We start from the raw sequence: 21806 nt of genomic DNA on the forward strand, positions 1-21806 counted from the left end.
AGCGCTACAAAATTTCCATCATCCATGGATATTTGCACTGTCTTCCAAAATGTCTTCACCCTCAGCACACTTAGCATTGCTAAAATTACTTAGGCAGCCATGGCCTGCTCCCCTGACAAGCGAGAGAAAAGACAGATGCATTGTGCAACAAACAGAAACACACAAACAGCGCCGTCCTCCCTCTCTCTGTCTTCAAATGCTCCGACAGCCTCACAGCCAACAAACAAATCTAAGAAGAAAAACAACAACAGCAGCTTTGCAGAGTAGACTGATCAATTAAGCAGGAGATCACAGGCTTTGGACCCCGTAACAATGCCTTCCGTTCCAACATGCGCTGTCGTGATCATGCTCACATAAGACAAAAGGCCTTCCTCCGTCGTCGCTTCTTTCGCCTTGGTTTTCTTTTCTTCTCCTTCTCACACGCTCCGACACGCTTTCCCAGTGTTGCCAACTTCAAAACCGTTTGCGGAAACAAATGCATTTCCACACACAAAGATACCCATCAAACACAGTTCTACGACGTGTGCAGATGTATTTAATAATACACTTTAAAAATAAATCTCTGATTTAAGTTTCAAAATAAATCTCCAATTTCTGACAGACCAACACTGATGATACTCACAACTGGGTTGATGTTTTCCAAAAAGTAAAAGTTTGTGATTTCCAATTCATGTCTGGTATATGTGGTGTGGGTGGAAGGGCAGGGGTGAAGTGAAGGGGGGTGTGGGGGGAAGTTTATTTTTTCCAGCAGACAGAGCAAAGCCGTGCACAACATGAACACCTGGATGGATTCCCACTTTACAGCCGATTTCTATGTCACTGTTCCCCAATGGCGGGAGAGGGGGCAGAACACTGGTGAGCTAGGATTTTATCACCCCCCCCCACCACCCCCTTCCTCCCCACCCTCCCTTCTTTTCGGCAATAAATTACTGTCATTCCTGAAACCATGCATCTCAGAGAATATAAACCTGTTTCTTGGAACCAAACAGATCTCCAGTCCAGGTGAGAGTGGCTGGGGAGGGTAACTTTGCAGGGGGGGGGGTGTGTGTGGGGAGGGGGTGGGGGTGGGGGTGGGGGTGAGTCCTCTGTCACTATATTTCTTTGTAATATCTGCATCATGTCTGCATCATACACATACATCTCTATTATACCAACCTATTTCTTTTTGTGTTTTCAGGGGTCTGGGTGAGAACCGGACATAGCCCTGTTCACCATTCTGTGAACAGTCAGACAGCGCCCCCCCCCCCGGGCACCCACCCCCCTCCTGCCCTGCCCCATCCACCCACCATCCCCTCCAGCAAGAAGGGACCGCACCACTAGGAAAGACGCGGAGACATACAATTTACAACCTGATGCACCAACACACACATCCACACACACCCACACACCTCAGTGTGATCTCAGCCAAACTGTTCTATGTGCAGACAAGTGGCATGACATGGTTTTGCGTTTGCACAAAGAACCGAACTGGACTATGCAGGCACACACACACACACACACACACAGCCAAATGCGACCGCAGCCACACTGAACAGCCAAACATGTGGCATGACATGGTTTTGTGTTTGCACAGAAGTTGGTCTCAAGCATGATATTCCATCCTCCTCCTCCTCCCAAAAAAACCCCACAAAAAAAGCCCCCAAACCCCCCAAACCAGTTCCAACCTCTGCCTCTATTCCCACCCCTCCACCAACAACAACAGAGACGCCTAGCCAGTTCATTACAGTAACACAGAGTGACATGATTCAAAAGTGTTCACACTTAAAAAGCACACTCATGACAGAGAACTACCCATAAAAGAGAACATTACAGACAAGCATATGGTGTAATGTATGTATATATATATATATAGATAGATATATGTATTATATATATATCAAATGAATGAAGCGTGACCTTGTTCAGAAATACGCCCAATAGTCAATGACTGAAAACAAAACCAAACCACAACTGAGGATCATATACCACAGTCACTCTTGGCACAACCCCTTGAAGTTTTGGTCACAAAATCCAAACTGCATCAACAGTGCACACACAGTTCCCAAGACACCACCGCCCAGTCACACACACACACACACACACTTTCTCCCAATCACACGCCCTTCACATTTCTGTATGCACCACAAAATCTACATCAGCATATATCATCATCATCATTTGCGTCTGTGAGTGAACAATAAGTATCAATACACAGAAAAAAGTCCGTCTCGTCAGACATAAATAAGCGCACACCCATGCGTGCGGCATACACTCCACCCACCCAATACACATAAACACATGCTTTCTCTCTCTCTCTCTCTGCCTCTGAAATTGTTCAAGGTTTTTTGCGCACCACTGAAGGGATTGTCTGCAGTCTGGCATGACGAAACTGTCACTGACAGTGTCTGTACATCAGAGACATTCCTCTAACTCCAGCGCTCTGAGCCGATGACGATCACAAACCAGCTCACAGCTGTACAAGTATGTATGTAACTAGGAGGAAAACACACTCACACAAACACACCAAAATCCCGCCTAGCCCCCCCCCCCCCCTCCCACTTTTTTTTTTTTTTACCTTGTCACAGATACTCTTTGCATTGTTACAAAACACCAGATTGCCAATGGAAATTTTGCAGTGGTTCTACGTTCTTTACATAATGTAGCAGTAGCTGACATTGCCCTTTGGAAACAAAAAAACAAAATATTTGTTGCTCTGACTTGAAGAAGTCAGCAAACCACACACTAGCTGCTACCACAGCCCTGGAAACAACCACAACCAAAGCTTCATCAAAACTATGAAGCTAAACTTACACTGACGTTATAAGGAAAACACTCTGCACACTGGTTGTGAAACGTGCGTTGCGTGTTATCGTTCGTCAGATTCACCAGAAACTGACAGTTACCTGGGAACAGAGAACAACACAGGAATGGTGGGGCATCAAATTAACATCTCTCACTCAACTGGGTCGCTTCTGTGACACCTCCGTCACGCCATGCCATCACCAGTAAAATGATACTGAACTTTTATGGCAAAAAATACAGTGTATGATAAATTATGCATACTGCTTCATCACGGCTTGGAAGAATAAAGTGAAGAGGAAAATGTGAATCCTGACACACGTCTACCGGCCTGACTCACAGCCACTGATGACAGGTCCGCTGATCTCGCTGCAGGTATGGTTTCCAGCTGCCATCAAAAGGAGGAGTTTGTATTATACTCCATGTTTGGTGTTACACTGATGCAAACTAGGCCTATCGGTTTGCTCTGCTTGGCCAAATTTCGCGTGGCTAACAGTGAAAAGACGAGCCGTCTTGCCCCGGTCCGCTCTCAGCCAATCAAACGCCTCTAAAAGCCAAGGCTCTCCACGCCATCTTGTCAGGTTTATGCTCTGTCTCGTCTTACGCTTTTTTTTGGCTATTAAGCGTATTCATTTGGCCTTATTTTGCTGCATGCGGCTTGTCTGTATTGTATTCTTACATTCTGTGTACTTGATTCGTGGCCACAACCACACACAGCCCATTATTTCACATAAATGTTAAATAAAAACAAATTCTCTCTCTCTCTCTTTTTTTTTTCTTCTCAGAGATGGGGAACAGGATCTTGATCACATACCATCAGAGCAAAGTCAAGCTGAACGACACTAACTGCTATGCAAAGAAAGATCAAAGCAAAGTGCCAAACAGCAAGATCTGTTGGATGACAGAATGTCTCAACCTTGGGGTTTTTTTGTTTTTGTTTTTTTTGTTCTGTTTTTGTTTTCTTTGGCAAAATCGGTTTCTACTTTCTTCAGAAATCTGAACATTTTTCCAAAAAACCAACTGCGCCACAAAAGGTAGCAGTGCCTGTAGTTGTCTACATGTCTCTGTCACTGAAGCTTTTTTTTTAAGGTTCACACACTCACCAATGAAAACACACACGCTAACACACACACACACAGTCTCTCATTCTCCAGTGAAAAATGAATACAGTCGAACCGAACCTCCAGTATCATCCAAACCACACTCCCTCACAGGGAAGGAAGAAAACAAACAAACAAACAAAAAACCCCCCAACAAAAACCCCCACAAATCCCAAACCAACCCTCTAATGGAAACTAATGACAAAGGGAGGAGGGAGGCGGGGTGAGGATGACGTGGGGGGCGAGGGGAGGAGAGTGGTGGTGTGAAAGCTGAACGCTGCGATGGCTGCTGCTGCCTGACAGACGCCTGGGGACGTCAAAAGTTGTCTGAGGAGGAGGGGGAGGGGAAGCTGAAGGGCTTTATCAAGTAGAGTTTCTCTGTGTCCTGCTTGAAGATGGGGTGCTTCTTGTAGTGCTCCACCAGCTCGTCCAGGTTGTTGAACTTCTGCTGGCCAATCTCGTACACATTGTCCGTCACCTTCACGCGGAAATGTTTGTTTCGGTTCACTGCTTTTAACACCACTGTATAGTGACCAACCTGCACACACACATCACACACACACACATCACATATAGTGAACCACCTGCACACACACATCACACACACATCACATATAGTGACCCACCTGCACACACACACACACATCACACACACACATCACACACACACACATCACACACACACATCACATATAGTGAACCACCTGCACACACACATCACACACACACATCACATATAGTGACCCACCTGCACACACACATCACACACACACATCACATATGGTGACCCACCTGCACACACACATCACATATAGTGACCCACCTGCACACACACATCACACACACACATCACATATAGTGACCCACCTGCACACACACATCACACACACACATCACATAAAGTGACCCACCTGCACACACACATCACACACACACACATCACATATAGTGACCCACCTGCACACACACATCACACACACACATCCGTTTAAACGGCGACAGAACCTATGCATTGTCTGTAACAAAAAAAAGAAAAGTATGCTTCATTTACAGCAAGAATACAAGTATGCTCTAAATCATAAAGAAAAGCCACCCCTTGTCAAGTGTTTGTAGGAACAACCAGGATTAGATGTATGCTCCATATTATACAAGGTGTGCTCAAAAAGTATCCGACCTTTGTTCATAAAAACAACTCATATCCAGATACAACAAACTTGCACTAATCTCCTTCAAAGTAGTCCCCTTGGGCTGCCACACACTTCTCCCAACGGCTCTGCCACTGTCGGAAGCAGCACTGGAACGCCTCTTTTGGGATAGCGTGCAGCTGGTCCGTCGCATTCTGCATGATGTCTTCTCTGGACTGAAATCTGGTCCCTTTCAGGGGCATTTTCAGCTGTGGGAACAGCCAGAAGTCACACGGAGCCATGTCGAGAGAGTAGGGAGCCTGACGAAGCACAGGTATGCATCACCAGGGTCCTCAGCTGGTCAATGATGATCTCATTTCGGGATGTTGAGGGCCTTACCAGAACATGCTTCACTCTCCACTGATGTGCGGCCATCTTTGAAGCAGTTGTACCACTCCTTTATCTGTGTGGTGGCTATTGCTTCGTCCCCGAAGGCCTTTTGAATCTTGCTGATTGTTTCCACTTGGAAATCGCCAAGTTTGACACAAAATTTGTTGCAGTAGCGTTGTTAAGTTTTTCAGTCATTTTGTCAAAAACGAAAATCCAACGGTGCTCACACAATACTTGTATTACTAATAGTAATACTAATTACAATCTGCCAACAATACACTTGTTTTTTTGTTTTTTTTTCAGTGTTTTGATTTGTATACGACAACAGATTGTAACATCAATGCAAAAACCAACAACAAAAAAACAACAATGACAAAAAACACACAAAAAACCCTCACTGATCCTCACACTATGACAAAAACACATCCTCATCAACACAACCCATACCCTTCCCACCCCCCTCACCCTCCTGACCCCACCCCCCACTCCCCTCCCAACCCAACCCCCCCAAACTCACCGTGGACTCGCTGTCGCGGATGAGGAAGTCGCCGTTGTCGGCATGCCGGGTCAGAATCTCCTCACACTGCTGCCGGGTGATCTTCCCGTAGTACCAGTCTCTCTCCGCCAGGGGGCCCGACACGTGGAACTGCCGCCGGCCCACCACGCCCGGCAGGGAGGTGTTGGAGATGGAGGAGATGGACTGGGAGTGCGGGGTGGAGGAGGAGGTGCTGGTGGTGCGGTCGCTCTCCTGGTCCCCGGCCATGGGCGTGACGTAGTTGCGGGGGATCAGCCCGGACTCCCCCCGGCTGTTGCGCGCCTGCCACCAGTCGGGGTCGTCGTCCGAGGCCCGCACGATCTCCAGCTTCTCCCCCTTCTCGAAGGGCAGCTCCCCCGTGTTGGAGCCCGCGAAGGCGTAGAGCGCAAGCACGTGCTCCGGGATGTCCGGCTGCGAGCCCACGCCGCTGTCGGCTCCGGCGGCCGTGCTGTAGAGGACGTTGTCCGGGTCCCCGCTCGTGTCGACTTCTACATAGTTGGACGGGAACCAGCCGGCCGTGGTGTCGTCCTTCTGCCCCTTCCACCAGCCATCGCTGGACTTCTCCATCACCATGATCCTCTCCCCCTTCACCAGCGACAGCTCATCGGGGCGCTGGGCCGTGTAGTTGAACTTGACGGAGGCCGGGAGGAACTGGGCCAGCTGGTTGGTGGTGACCGGTGCGTCGGGGGGGTCGCTGCGACGGCGCGTGTTGTTGCCGTTCTGGGAGGGGGACGGGCAGGTGGAGGATGGGGAGGTCTGTTGTTGTTGCTGTTGTTGTTGTTGTTGCTGTTGTTGCTGCTGCTTGGGGTCGCTCTTCTTCTTGGTGCCCTTCTTCAGCAAGGAGGAGAAGAGCGATTTCTGGGGCTTGGCCATTTTGACGTAGTTGGACGGCACGTAGCCCTGCCACCACACACACAAAAAACTACTTAATGAAATACGGCATCATCTACAATATCAAAACATAATTATCTTGACATCTACAGAATTAAATCATTGATGTATAGAAAAGACTTTATCTATCATCAACAATATCAAATTGTGGGAAACAAGAGACGGGCGCAATAGCCGAGTGGTTAAAGCATTGGACTGTCAATCTGAGGGTCCCGGGTTCGAATCACGGTGACGGCGCCTGGTGGGTAAAGGGTGGAGATTTTTCCGATCTCCCAGGTCAACATATGTGCAGACCTGCTAGTGCCTGAACCCCCTTCGTGTGTATATGCAAGCAGAAGATCAAATACGCACGTTAAAGATCCTGTAATCCATGTCAGCGTTCGGTGGATTATGGAAACAAGAACATACCCAGCATGCACACCCCCGAAAACGGAGTATGGCTGCCTACATGGCGGGGTAAAAACGGTCATACACGTAAAAGCCCACTCGTGTGCATACGAGTGAACGCAGAAGAAGAAGAAGTGGGAAACAAGAGAGGCAAGGCTTTCAAAACTCACTGATGATAAGCACTGAATCCAAAAGATTCACAATGATATATATATATATCCTCTCTCTCTCACCCCCCCTCTCTCTGTAATACAGTATACAACATTTTTCACACACACACACAGTATCAAATCACTGAAGTATAATCCCCTTTTCTTATTTCAATCTGTTTTGATTACAGGCCTTTTGTTAGGCAGATTTTAACAGGCTGCTCACAGAAGCAGCAACAACAATACATAGGGCAGCTTCTTGTACAGTCTTGAAAGTCATATTTTACTGTCAACGGATGAACAATAATGTGGGGAAAAAAAAAGAATTGTTTTGTAAAGGATGTCTATCCGGATATGTTGTCTTGGTCATGGGATAGCTGTTCAGCTGAGGAACACAGCAATTACTAAGATAAGATAAGAATAACTTTATTATCTCCAACTGGAGAAATTTGGTCAGGTGCATTATCACAACATAGACAAGTAAACAACATGGGGACCATAACTGTAAAAGCCAACAACAGCCCCTACAAATATTACGAAGATACAAATGTAAAAAAAAAAAAATCACATACATCGTTTCATACATACATCCACACACTGCAGGTAATAACTAGTATTCTTAATGTGAAAACAGAAAGAATTAAGAAACATTATTTGAATATAATTATAAACATAGCCTACTATACTGCACACTGATTATAATAGACAGATAAGATAAGAATAAAGATGAATTGTGGAAAACCACAACCAGATAATCAGCAAACACCCGCACCGCACCCCCCCCCCCCCCACACACACACGCGGATAACTTGATTAAACAAGAGTAATAAACATATGTTCTCAAATAAAAGCATTTCACATATTCGCTTTTAAAAACATTGCAATTAATTATTACATCGTAATTATTAAACAGAAATATATTTAGAATATGGACGTTAGCATTAGACATATTCATTGTACATTCATCCTGCATATTGCACATTATTCTTCCTACATATTGCACATTAGACATATTCATTGTACATTCATCCTGCATATTGCACATTATTCTTCCTACATATTGCACATTCATTATAACCAATTGTCACGTTTTAAGCTCAGTAAACACACACACACACACACCACAACTAGAACTATGAATATGAATCAGAAAGAGGTGTGCGTGTGATGAACCACTATTTAGACATGACCCGGTTTCAGTTTCAAGGTGTCAAAGCATGCACACTGATCCATCTGTGCTACCCACATCTGCTTGCATTAAGGAAAAAAGCCAAAGGAGAAGATGCCTGACCTTCCAATAAATCCAACACCAGGTCAGGCCTTAAAAACCCTCCCTACGTTTGTGTAGGAAGCGAGAGAATCTGAGTGCACTGGTTCGAATCACGGCTCAGCCGCCGATATTTTCTCCCCCTCCACTCGACCTTGAGTGGTGGTCTGGACGCTAGTCATTCGGATGAGACGATAAACCGAGGTCCCATAAGTAGCATGCATTTAGCGCATGTAAAAGAACCCACAGCAACAAAAGGGTTGTTCCTGGCAAAATTATGTAGAAAAATCCACTTTGGTAGGAAAAACAAATAAAAATACACGCAGGAAAAAATACAAAAAAGAAAAGAAAAAGAGGTGGCGCTGTAGTATAGCGACGAGCTCTCCCTGGGGACAGCAGCCTGAATTTCACACAGAGAAATCTGTTGGATTAAACAGAAATACAAATACAACATTATCATAAAATTAAAAAATGAAACAAAATAACCAAAAAAGTAAATACATTGAATTTGAAATGTATCGGATACTGTTTGAATAATAAAAAAACAACAACCCAACAACCCAAATATTGGGTCAATGAAATGGGGAAAAGAAAAACATTAAACGTAATGCATTCCCACTGAATACTGCACAGGTTCTGAGGTAACCAATAAGTTGGGTCAATGAAATGGGGATAAGAAAAACATTAAAGGTAATGCATTCCCACTGAATATTGCACAGGTTCTGAGGTAACCAATAAGTTGGGTCAGTGAAATGGGGATAAGAAAAACATTAAAGGTAATGCATTCCCACTGAATATTGCACAGGTTCTGAGGTAACCAATAAGTTGGGTCAGTGAAATTGGGATAAGAAAAACATTAAAGGTAATGCATTCCCACTGAATATTGCACAGGTTCTGAGGTAACCAATAAGTGAAATGCACATGTCTACAGTAACATCTCTCACTCACCGGAAAGATCCACCCCCAAAAACCACACACACAAACACACCACATACACAAACACACACACACACACACACAAACAAACAAAAGGAAAACAAAACAGATGAATGCCTATGTCTTGACGGACCGGTCATGAAAAACTGAATGAAACAAGAACTTAGATTTGGAAAAAACAACATTTCAGCATTCGTTAATCACCCAATGACCCACAACGTCACAGCCATATAATATCCAAGCAATAAAGCTTGAGAGACACGTTTACATTTTGACATCATTTTCTCGTACAGTGACTTTGATAAGTTTGACCAATCATGAAACACTAACTCTAACTCTGGAGCTGAACAATTTCAATGGCCGATCGTCACGTGCAATGCACTAATCATCAACATTATGTGTGCTCTCCCATCAGTCTCTCTCAACCACCCTGGCTTCAGTCGCTCTTAATCAATGGAGCAATAGCCAAGTGGTTAAAGGGTTGGAGTTTCAAGCTGAGGGTCCCAGGTTCGAATGTCGGTAACGGAGCCTGGTGGGTGAAGGGTGGAGATTTTTCCGATCTCCCGGGTCAACATATCATGTGCAGGCCTGCTTGTGCCCAAACCCCCTTCGTGTGTATGTATATGCATGCTGAAGATCCGGTAATCCACATCAGTGTTTAGTGGGTTATGGAAACAAGAACAAACCCAGCATGCACACCCCTGAAAACGGAGTGTGGCTGCCTACATGGTGGGGTAAAAACAGTCACACACGAAAAAGCCCACTCGTGTACATACGAGTGAATGTGGGAGTTGCAGCCCATGAACGAAGAAGATGAAGAAGCATGGATTCAGTCGCTCTGAATCCGTGCCACAAGTCAACTGCCTTTTACTTTCTCCAGACATCTGTTCCATATATGCTCTCTGGTTGAAGCCTTGTAAGTTGTACAAATGCTAGTCACTCAAAGAACTGAAAAACAACACTTTCCTCACCGCTTTCTTGCAACAACATCAACAACAACACGACCTTCACCCCTACACCTTTGCAATCTCGGTGACTGACATATTTGTTGTCGGCGTACTTGACGCACCGCCATTCCTTGCTGTTGTCCAACACTACCAGGTGCTCTGACTTCTTTTTTTCTGACTTTTTTTTTTATGTGGCCTCAGTTGCATGCAGGATCACGGAGCAAACAGTTTCATTCTTTTAATTTTCTCCCCCTTTTTTTTTCAAAGCGCTCCACACCCGTTTTTCTTCACTGGCAGTAAATATGCACATGCACACATAAGTGTTCTTCACATGCCTTTCTTCACTGGCGGAAAACACACATGCACGTGTACACACAAACATACACAAAGTATCAGTATCAGTATCTCAAGGAAGCGTCACAGCATTCGGACAAATCCATACACGCTACACCACATCTGCCAAGCAGATGCCTGACCAGCAGCGTAACCCAACGCGCTTAGTCAGGCCTTGAGACTAAACACAAAAACAAAGCGAAATAAACAACAAAACGAACAACAACAAAACAAACAATATTAAATAACTAAACAACGAACACATACATACACACACCCATGCACCTACCCCTTTCCCACCCTCCCCACAGACACATGTGAAAAACATTCAGGCACAACTTGTCATTTAGTCTGTCATTGTTGATAATTTCCAGTCTGAACCCGTTAAAACTGAACATGGAGTCCCACAGGGATCTGTTTTAGGCCCAGTGCTCTTCACACTGTACACTGCTCCTCTCGCTGAAATTATCAACCGCCATAATGTCAGTCATCATTCTTATGCTGATGACACTCAACTCCAGAAGAGGGATACACCTGAAAAACTGTTGTCGCTCTTGTGAGAAACATCTAACTGCTTCCTGGATATTCAAAATTGGATGACTCTAAATAAGTTACAACTGAACGCAGACAAAACTGAAGCAATAATCATAGGAACTAAACAAAAACTCTCTTCCATTACAAATAATACAATCAAACTTGGCAGTACAGCCATCCCTCTGTCCAGTTCAGTCAGGAACCTCGGCGTTGTCCTTGACAACACACTGTCCATGCAAACATTTATCAATCAGACATGTCAGTCCTGCTACTGTCAACTGCGGCGCATCAGTTCCATCCGGAAATATCTGTCCATTGACGCAACATCTAGACTTGTCGTTTCTCTTATTCTCTCTCGCCTTGACTACTGTAACTCTCTATTGTCTGGTTTGCCTGCTTCATCCATTCAGTCCCTTCAGCGCATACAAAATTCTGCTGCCCGACTCGTCCTCAGAAAGAAAAGATCTGAGCACATCACTCCTCTTTTGCAACATCTCCACTGGCTCCCTGTCTCACACCAAATAAAGTACAAGATCAGCACTCTATGCTACAAATGTAATCACAAATCAGCCCCTTCCTATCTCTGTGGCTGCCTTCACCTCTACACTCCATCTCGCTCACTACGATCAGCTTCGGATACACTCCACTTACGCATACCCAGATTCAAACTCTTGACTGTTGGCCGCCGTTCTTTCTCTGTCTCTGGACCTTGCAATTGGAATGAACTTCCTCTTTCGCTTTGTCAAGTCTCCACACTCAGCTTTTTCAAGCCTGGCCTTAAATCCCACCTCTTCCCAAAATAGCCTCCCTTCCCTGCCTCTTCCTTGTCTTTAGTTTCTCCAGTTTTAGAGTTATGCGTGCGTGAGAATGACTGGTGCGAAAGCGCTTAGATTTGTCTCTGCACAAGATTCAGCGCTATATAAGTACCATTATTATTATTATTATTTTATTATGATGGACAAATTGCCACAAACATACAGTCTACAAATAAAAAAACACAACAGCAACTGTTAATTAAACAAAGTAAACTTAAAGAAAGGGAGAAAAGACAGACACTGAGACTGACCTTAACAAAAGTACAATGAAACAAAGTGTTGAAAAGACAGACACTGAGACTGACCTTAACAAAAGTACAATGAAACAAAGTGTTGAAAAGACAGACAATGAGACTGACCTTAACAAAAGTACAATGAAACAAAGTGTTGAAAAGACAGACACTGAGACTGACCTTAACAAAAGTACAATGAAACAAAGTGTTGAACAGACACTGAGACTGACCTTAACAAAAGTACAATGAAACAAAGTGTTGAAAAGACAGACACTGAGACTGACCTTAACAAAAGTACAATGAAACAAAGTGTTGAAAAGACAGACACTGAGACTGACCTTAACAAAAGTACAATGAAACAAAGTGTTGAAAAGACAGACACTGAGACTGACCTTAACAAAAGTACAATGAAACAAAGTGTTGAAAAGACAGACACTGAGACTGACCTTAACAAAAGTACAATGAAACAAAGTGTTGAAAAGACAGACAATGAGACTGACCTTAACAAAAGTACAATGAAACAAAGTGTTGAAAAGACAGACACTGAGACTGACCTTAACAAAAGTACAATGAAACAAAGTGTTGAACAGACACTGAGACTGACCTTAACAAAAGTACAATGAAACAAAGTGTTGAAAAGACAGACACTGAGACTGACCTTAACAAAAGTACAATGAAACAAAGTGTTGAACAGACAGACACTGAGACTGACCTTAACAAAAGTACAATGAAACAAAGTGTTGAACAGACAGACACTGAGACTGACCTTAACAAAAGTACAATGAAACAAAGTGTTGAAAAGACAGACACTGAGACTGACCTTAACAAAAGTACAATGAAACAAAGTGTTGAAAAGACAGACACTGAGACTGACCTTAACAAAAGTACAATTAAACAAAGTGTTGAAAAGGCAGACAATGAGACTGACCTTAACAAAAGTAGAATTAAACAAAGTGTTGAAAAGACAGACACTGAGACTTGACATTACAGACTGACCAATGGACACGGGACAGATGGACTGACTGAAAGACCAACTTACCGACTAACCAACAGACTGACTGACGGACATATGGACCAACCGACCTCTACAAAAGTACAATAAAACAAACTGTTAAAAAGACAGACAGACATACAGACATACTGACCGGCCGACAGACTGACCAACAGACAGACTGAGTTGACAGAATGACCGACCAACAGACTAACAGACACTGAGATAAACAGACTGATTAACTGACAGACAGACTGACCGACCGACTGACTGACCAACAGACAGACTGACTAAAAGACTGACCAACCAAAAGACTGACAGACAGACAGATACTGAGACAAACAGACGGACCAACAGACCGACCGACAGACAGATTGACACACCAACTGACCGAAAGACAGACTGACCAACAGACAGACAGACCGACTGACACACCAACTGACCGACAGACAGACTGACCAACAGACAGACCGACAGACCGAAAGATGCTGAGACTGACACTAGTGACAGACAGACCGACAGACAGACAAACCGACCTGTTTGTTGTCGGCGTTCTTGACGCGCCACCACTCCTTGCTGTTGTCCAGCAGGACCAGGCGCTCCGACTTCTTGATGGACAGCTCCTGGCCATTCTCCGCCGTGTAGTCGTACTTGGCGATCACCACCGTCTCCTCCCCCTCCGCCATTGTGGCCATCCCTACCCTTCCTGCACACACACACACACACATGTATGTATGCACACACACACATGTGGAGTGATGGCCTAGAGGTAATGTGTCCGCCTAGGAAGCGAGAGAATCTGAGGGCGCTGGTTCGAATCACGGCTCATCTGCCGATATTTTCTCCCCCTCCACTAGACCTTGAGTGGTGGTCTGGATGCTAGTCATTCGGATGAGACGATATTAGCGCACGTAAAAGAACCCACAGCAACAAAAGAGTTGTTCCTGGCAAAATTCTGTAGAAAAATACACTTCGACAGGAAAAAACAAATAAAACTGCACGCAGGAAAAAATACAAAAAAATGGGTGGTGCTGTAGTGTAGCGATGCGCTCTCCCTGGGGAGAGCAGCCCGAATTTCACACAGAGAAATCTGTTGTGATAAAAAGGAATACAAATACAAACACATACACACAAATGCATGCACGTACACATGCACACACACGCGTTTACAATGTTTACACTGTCAAAGTATAGACGATGAATATCGTTTCTTAGATGACTGTGATTTACACAAAGTGATTAGAATAGGATTATATACATATATACAAAATTCAAAAACACCTTCCAAGTATTATTAACCCCAGTCAGCTGCTACTGGAAGACAAGCTTGTGGCACCGTTTGGAAATTTTGTTGATAACTACAGTCAAAAACGCCTTATCACAGCATATGATGTATATACAGGTGATTCAATCCCTTGTTCTATGTTTATTTATTACTATCTTGTTTTGCCCCAACCATGACCAACCCGGATGAAGTGAAGGCGAAGTTCTACGAGGACCTTCACTCTGTCATGAGCATCCTCCCCCCCACCCCACCACCACCCTCCCCCAGCTGGATGACAACGATGGTCATCATCGATCTCGATGGACACACCACCACCACCACCACCACTATCTTGTTTTGCTTTTTGTGTGTGGTACATCTAATTCTGCATGCGTCCCTTATAAACCTTGTTAAGGTTTAACTGACATCAAAACTGATTCTAATTCTGATTCACACACACAAATGTACACATTCAACTCACTGTGGAACAGGCTATCAAGGGTGGAAGAACACGATAGGGTTGATGAAAACTTGTTGTTTAACAGATGAAGGATGAAACAACATGATAGTGGCAGAAAAAAGAATGGGCAAGTACGCAACTCTCCAATCACTAAAAAGAAGAAGAACAACAACAATAATAATAACAATAATAATAATATACAATTACTCTGTGTTTTTTTCTCAAAGACAGCTCAAACACGAGTCAAAGCGCTTCACATAAAAAACTCACTGACCATGTATGATGAATGAAGAGAGCTCAAAGCGCTTCACATAAAAAACTCACTGACCATGTATGATGAATGAAGAGAGCTCAAAGCGCTTCACATAAAAAACTCACTGACCATGTATGATGAATGAAGAGAGCTCAAAGCGCTTCACATAAAAAACTCACTGACCATGTATGATGAAGAGAGCTCAAAGCGCTTCACATAAAAAACTCACTGACCATGTATGATGAACGAAACAATAAAATAAATCATTTTACTGAAACTCTAGGCAGACATCATAACACAACAACAATTCAACCATCACTTGCATTCTCTCTTGAACACACACACACACTGACACAGTGACACACACACACTGACACACAATTTCTCTCTCTCTCTCTCTCTCTCTCTCTCTCACACACACATACAAAAGGGAATCGTTATACAAAGATCCACCGATGGAGTGAAATCACTCAGAAACAGCACAGAGAATAGGGGCAGCCAAAAGGAAAAAAAGACCAGAACACTCCAACCTAAACAATGTGTGAGGAAAACACAATGACCCCAAAGACCACGTCAACGTAGACCTTTTTTCAGTGTGGAGTCATTTTTCATGTCAGACAGATGGCGGTCCATCGCTATTAGCAGCAAACTGAACAGTACTTCTATCCAGGTCAAGTTTGAAACATTTTACAGTGTCTATAACAGTCTGGCTTTCTAACTGCATTTGCTGTTCAGCCATTAAATCATAAAGTCTTTTGCTTGAAAGAGAAAGAGACAGACAGACAGACAGACAGACAGAGGAATCAGGTCAGAAGAGGCAGTGTGAATTTCAAGCATTAAGATCGCGCATAAAATATCTGTTCTATCTATCTGATCTCTCTCCCTCTGTGTGTGTGTGTGTGTGTGTGTGTGTGTGTGTGTGTGTGTGTGTGTGGTGTGTGTGTGTGTGTGTGTGTGTGCGCACACGCGTGTGTGCGTGTGTGTGTGACGGCTAGATTCCAAGCCCAATCAACAACGAATTCCGAAATCACATTGCTCTCTCCCTCCTCCATGTTTCTGTTACCTTCCATCCCCCTACCTCTCTGGCTGTATGTGTGCGTGCGTGAATGTGTGTGTGTAAGTGTATGTGTGCGTACAAGCATGTGTGTACGTGCACGTGTGTGTTTGTATACTATGTGTGTTTGAGTATGTATTATATTACATCATGATCCTCAACACACAGAACTATTCTATCAGTTACGCCCACCAGCGCAGCTACTGCAAACTGTGCAATGTTCACTACCAATAAAACTACAACACTGTTCCTTCTGTTATTCACCTATCATCTCACCATAAATTACGTACAAAAATTCATTTCCTCGTTTCGTTTCCAGACTGACTAGCTGACTCATTTAAACTCGCTTATTTATTCACAGGACCGCCAAGTTGTAAAAGACGAAAGAGCAACGAGTGCACAGAACAATCAATAAACGCTATGGCAAAGAGCAGGGCACCGCAATGCACTGCACTGCACTGCACTGCCACGCAGCAACATGAGGAGGAGGAGGAAGGGAGGAGGAAGGGAGGAAGGAAGGGAGAGGGCAGGCAGGTAGCGCTCCAGTGCAGTGAAATGATTGATTGATTGACTGCATGCATGCTCCGCTCTGGTCTGCAGTGGGTGTTGGTGGGGTGGTGGTGGCTGCTGCCACCAATGGTACCCAGGTTTTGCATAGTTCATCAGGCAGGATGGACAGAAAGATATATATATATATATATATATATATATATATATAAATACCCTGGCAATGATTGCCCCTGACTGTGATTTACCACCCCACGCACACCAACTGAGATACGTCTAATATCACTCAAAGTGATATCTGTCTACATAATTATATTGCAGATCCTTCCAGTAAAAAACCCACTCCACATGGATGTAATGTATACTGACGGCGCCCAGACAAACAAACCCATTTAAAGGAGTAGCTTTATTTGTGCACAGGAAAAATCTCTCTATCTCCACCTGTCTGTCTCAAAAAAGTATTTCTGTATTCATCAACAATCACATATAATTAAAATAAATCATACATGTACCAACTATTTTACTAGTAATTTGATTTCTTTAAATGCACATGGGCACACACACACACAAAAACAACAACCAACAACAAAAACAAACAAACAAAAAAAACCCTAAAACCCCCCAAAACAAACAACCCCCCCCCCAAAAAAAAACCCCCCTGTAGAAGAAAATAAGTGAGTGAAACTGAAACAGAGATCACAAAGTCTGTAAAACATCTGTGGTGCACAGACAAAGTCTTGACGTTTTCAGCAGGGCGTGACGCAAACTACCCCCTCACCCAATCAATCCGTCAGGTGCTGACAGCTCTTCAAGCCTACACGGAGGGAGGGAGGGAGGGAGAAAAAGGGGAGGAGGGAGGGCGGGGAAGGGATATAGCTGCTTCCTGCACCTGTCCCAGGTACCAACAAACGACCCAAGTCCGTCTACCGGAGGCTCGGCTCCTCCTCATCCCCCCCCCCTCCTGCAAAAGACATCAGCGCATTCCCCCCCGGTTCCTCAGGGCCTAGCTCTCTCCCTGCTGTGCACATACCTGGCTTGTTCAGCTCAGCCCTGGTGTGACTGACTACCATTTCAACCGGACTTTTTCAGCCAGTCTGAATGGAATCATGCAGGTCTTCACGTGCGTACTAGTTAAAGAATTTTATACCAATTATCAATGATCAATCTTCAAAACACACGTTTGCAAACATGCACAAACACATGCCTGAGTGTGTGCGTGCACGCGCGCACACACACACACACACACACACATTCTGTTATTCAATATGCAGGATACACATGGATTGTTAGAGCACTGTCAGTAAAGAAATTTCTGCAAGCTTGGCTTTTTCAAGCAGGTAATCAATGCTAAACCAACACAAATTTATAGTTTATAAGCAGAAAAACAAACAAGTGAAATACATCTATATCTCCTATTAAATTTGTTATTCTATACTTTTAACCTGACAAACACAAACGGTTTAACAAATTAAAGCTGGGATTGTCTGAAGTGTTCATCTTTCAGTCACAAAAACAAACTCCCCCCCTCCCAACAATCCTTGCACCCCTCCCCAAAATCAGGTGTAAACAGACCCCCAGCAGTAACTTTATTCAAGTCTCAAAAAGGAAAATGAGTGTGTGGGATGAGGAAGGGCAGACCCTACAGCAAAATGTACAGGGGCGAGCACCAGCAGCATACATAGATCTATGCAAGCTGCTATTTGGGAAATGTCAAATCATGTGTACCGTATGTGCGGGACATGAATTTATGGATCAAGGAGGCAGAAAAAGGGAAAAGAAGAGACAACTTTTCCACTTGGGAAATGTCAACTAATGTGTACCATGTGTGTAGGACATGAATTGATGGATCCAGGAGGAGGAACATGGGGAAGAGGTTGCACCTTTTCTACCACGGTGAGCAGAGAGTTATTCCTGTACTTTTGACTCCATCCCTTTTCTAACTTTTTTAATCTATAGAATTTTTTTTTTATGCTAACAACTGGAACAATGTCCATTCTTGGTCGTCGATTCTGTCTGACAATGACATCTTCACACTTTTAAGTCTCGTTTGGTGTGGAGTCGCACATAGCTACAGAGTCCAGGTTTGGATCTGCGTGGGCTTCGGCATTGAGGGAGGGAAACTGGAATGCTTAAAAGAAACTGTCCGCAACCTTTCAAAGCTAACAACTGGAACAATACATGTATCAATAATAAAAATGATAATCACAGTGGTCTCTGCCTATCTCCTGATGTTCGCACCATGGAGCTTCAACAACAACTGTGATGCTAACAACCCATGTTCAGCGTTTTGTGTTTTACGTTGCATCCTTGCATCAGACAGTTGACAAACATGTGCTGAGCAGCAACATGTGCATTGTACAATGCTGTATCTCTTGTAATGCTGTTTGTTACTTTTTTCTTCTTTTTTTTCTTTTCTTTCTCAAAAATGTACGTCTTAATCAAACAGATGGTGTAGCCATTGTCAACAGTTACGAGTACAATACCAGACGATATTCATGTACATGAAATATGTAACGTTTTCATGTGCCCCCAGGGGGTTTCCTGAAATAAAGGCGTCCTGTCCAGAGACCGTGCCTCTGCTATCTTCTTTCTTGACAAGTTGTGTGGTGTTGCTTCCCCTTGGCTGGCTGATCCCCCCTCCTCCACAGTCTCTGCTTCCAGCACGCACTGTCCTCACTGATGCTTTCCCACTTGTTGATTCATGTCAATGTCAGCAGAGAGAAGGTCTCTTTTACATCCAGGTGTCTGGAATGGACTTTTACATAGCGCAATTTCAAGTTGGCTGTGTAGGTAGTCTCTTACTACAAGTTTTCGGGTTCATCTGTTGGCTTTCTAGCCATCTGAGACATCGTGAGCTGTGAACTGGCGTCGGGCTGCTTGTGAGATCTGTCTATACCAAAGTCGTTGCCATCACTGTGATCACTTTTATTCTTGAATAAGGTTTCTGTTTTGGATTCCTGAATACATGCATGAAGAAGAATATTCTGGAAAGAGGAATTTCAGTCATGGAAGTGAGGTGTTGTCACAAGATACTGAACTAAGTAGACATCAGAAACACAGATCACATCACCAATAATCAAGCGCGTCAAACCAAACAGCACACTGAACCTTATGAAGATCTGCTGACATCAGTGAAGAAAGCTCTGCTGGTAGAGCCACATAAGACCCAAAGGCCTTGCTAAAACAACCCTCCAAGGAACTGCTACGTGAGGGAGACCGAGGGGAAGACCGATCAAAACGATGGACTGACAACACTACAGATTTGACAGGAAAACCATCTGCTTAGACCCAGGCTTTAACTCACTCAGTACGGCCAGTCCTCTCTTCTCCTCTACACAGACCCTTCGGATGTCCAGTGGGTGTCTGAATGACCCAACCTTTAGCTTCCGTCATCAGAATTGTGGTATTCTTTGTCAACATTCACCTCTTCAGTATAACGCTGTTAATGTTGTCTCTTTCGCTGTTCGTATGGAGAGAATCAACACACATCAGGCCTGTTCTGTGCAGTGTCCCAGTGACTCTTCACACAGTTAAGGGAGAAGAAGAACAATGCAAGTATACATGTATATATATCAATCATCTGGAGGGAGTGCACCTTATCTTCAGCAGAGACAGAGAAGATCATGCAGATTGGGACACAGGGCCTGCTTCTCTGTCCTGTTGACTTCTGGTATTTCCTGGTCTCTGACACTAGCAGATGGATCAATAGCCTTTCTGAGATCTGCAAGAGATTATTCTTTGTTTCAAGCTGAATAATAGGCAGACTTAGTGTCTGATGAAGAGCTCCCCCTGACCTCACACACAGTGTTCTCAGGTGAACACAGCTCAAGCTGGTGCTGCACCCATCTCTCCATTTGCTTTTTGCAGTCAATCCCACAGTCCCCAGTTTTCAGACTTCAGTGGTGCTGCACCCATCTCTCCATTTGCTTTTTGCAGTCAATCACAGTCCCCAGTTTTCAGACTTCAGTGGTGCTGCACCCATCTCTCCATTTGCTTTTTGCAGTCAATCACAGTCCCCAGTTTTCAGACTTCAGTGGTGCTGCACCCATCTCTCCATTTGCTTTTTGCAGTCAATCCCACAGTCCCCAGTTTTCAGACTTCAGTGGTGCTGCACCCATCTCTCCATTTGCTTTTTGCAGTCAATCACAGTCCCCAGTTTTCAGACTTCAGTGGTGCTGCACCCATCTCTCCATTTGCTTTTTGCAGTCAATCACAAAGTCCCCAGTTTTCAGACTTCAGTGGTGCTGCACCCATCTCTCCATTTGCTTTTTGCAGTCAATCACAGTCCCCAGTTTTCAGACTTCAGTGGTGCTGCACCCATCTCTCCATTTGCTTTTTGCAGTCAATCCCACAGTCCCCAGTTTTCAGACTTCAGTGGTGCTGTCTTCCTTGCTGCTGTGCCTGTGGCTTCTGCATTCCTTCTGGCATTCTTCTGACGCTTCCTGGGAGTCTGGACACATATCAGGACTGATGTGCCTGTGGCTTCTGCATTCCTTCTGGCATTCTTCTGACGCTTCCTGGGAGTCTGGACACATATCAGGACTGATGTGCCTGTGGCTTCTGCATTCCTTCTGGCATTCTTCTGATGCTTCCTGGGAGTCTGGACACATATCAGGACTGATGTGCCTGTGGCTTCTGCATTCCTTCTGGCATTCTTCTGACGCTTCCTGGGAGTCTGGACACTTATCAGGACTGACGAGCTTTCAAGCTTTAGCATTACCAACTGGAGAAAACAATCTTGACCTGAACCAGAATGAGTGAAACATTACTTCTCTCCCCCTCACATCAAAAGTTCTATGAAGCAACACCTGAAAACCATTCTATAACCATGACCAACCACCACCTGTAGATATAAATT

General features: G+C 44.3%; 1 protein-coding gene across 1 annotated transcript in view; it reads right to left on the bottom strand.

Annotated features, from left to right (window-relative positions):
• Positions 1-1742: 1742 nt before the first annotated feature.
• Positions 1743-21806, bottom strand: part of LOC143288775 (cytoplasmic protein NCK2-like) — a 27325-nt gene continuing 7261 nt past the window's right edge. The window contains exons 2-4 of the mRNA XM_076597403.1: positions 13947-14116; positions 5910-6827; positions 1743-4416 (exon numbers count right to left, since the gene is read on the bottom strand). Coding sequence (XP_076453518.1) covers positions 4195-4416; positions 5910-6827; positions 13947-14105 — 1299 coding nt within the window. The 5' untranslated portion in view covers positions 14106-14116 and the 3' untranslated portion in view covers positions 1743-4194. The remainder of the gene's footprint in view (positions 4417-5909; positions 6828-13946; positions 14117-21806) is intronic.

Source organism: Babylonia areolata, chromosome 13 (assembly GCF_041734735.1).
Source record: "Babylonia areolata isolate BAREFJ2019XMU chromosome 13, ASM4173473v1, whole genome shotgun sequence".
Taxonomy (NCBI): Eukaryota; Metazoa; Mollusca; class Gastropoda; order Neogastropoda; family Buccinidae; genus Babylonia; species Babylonia areolata.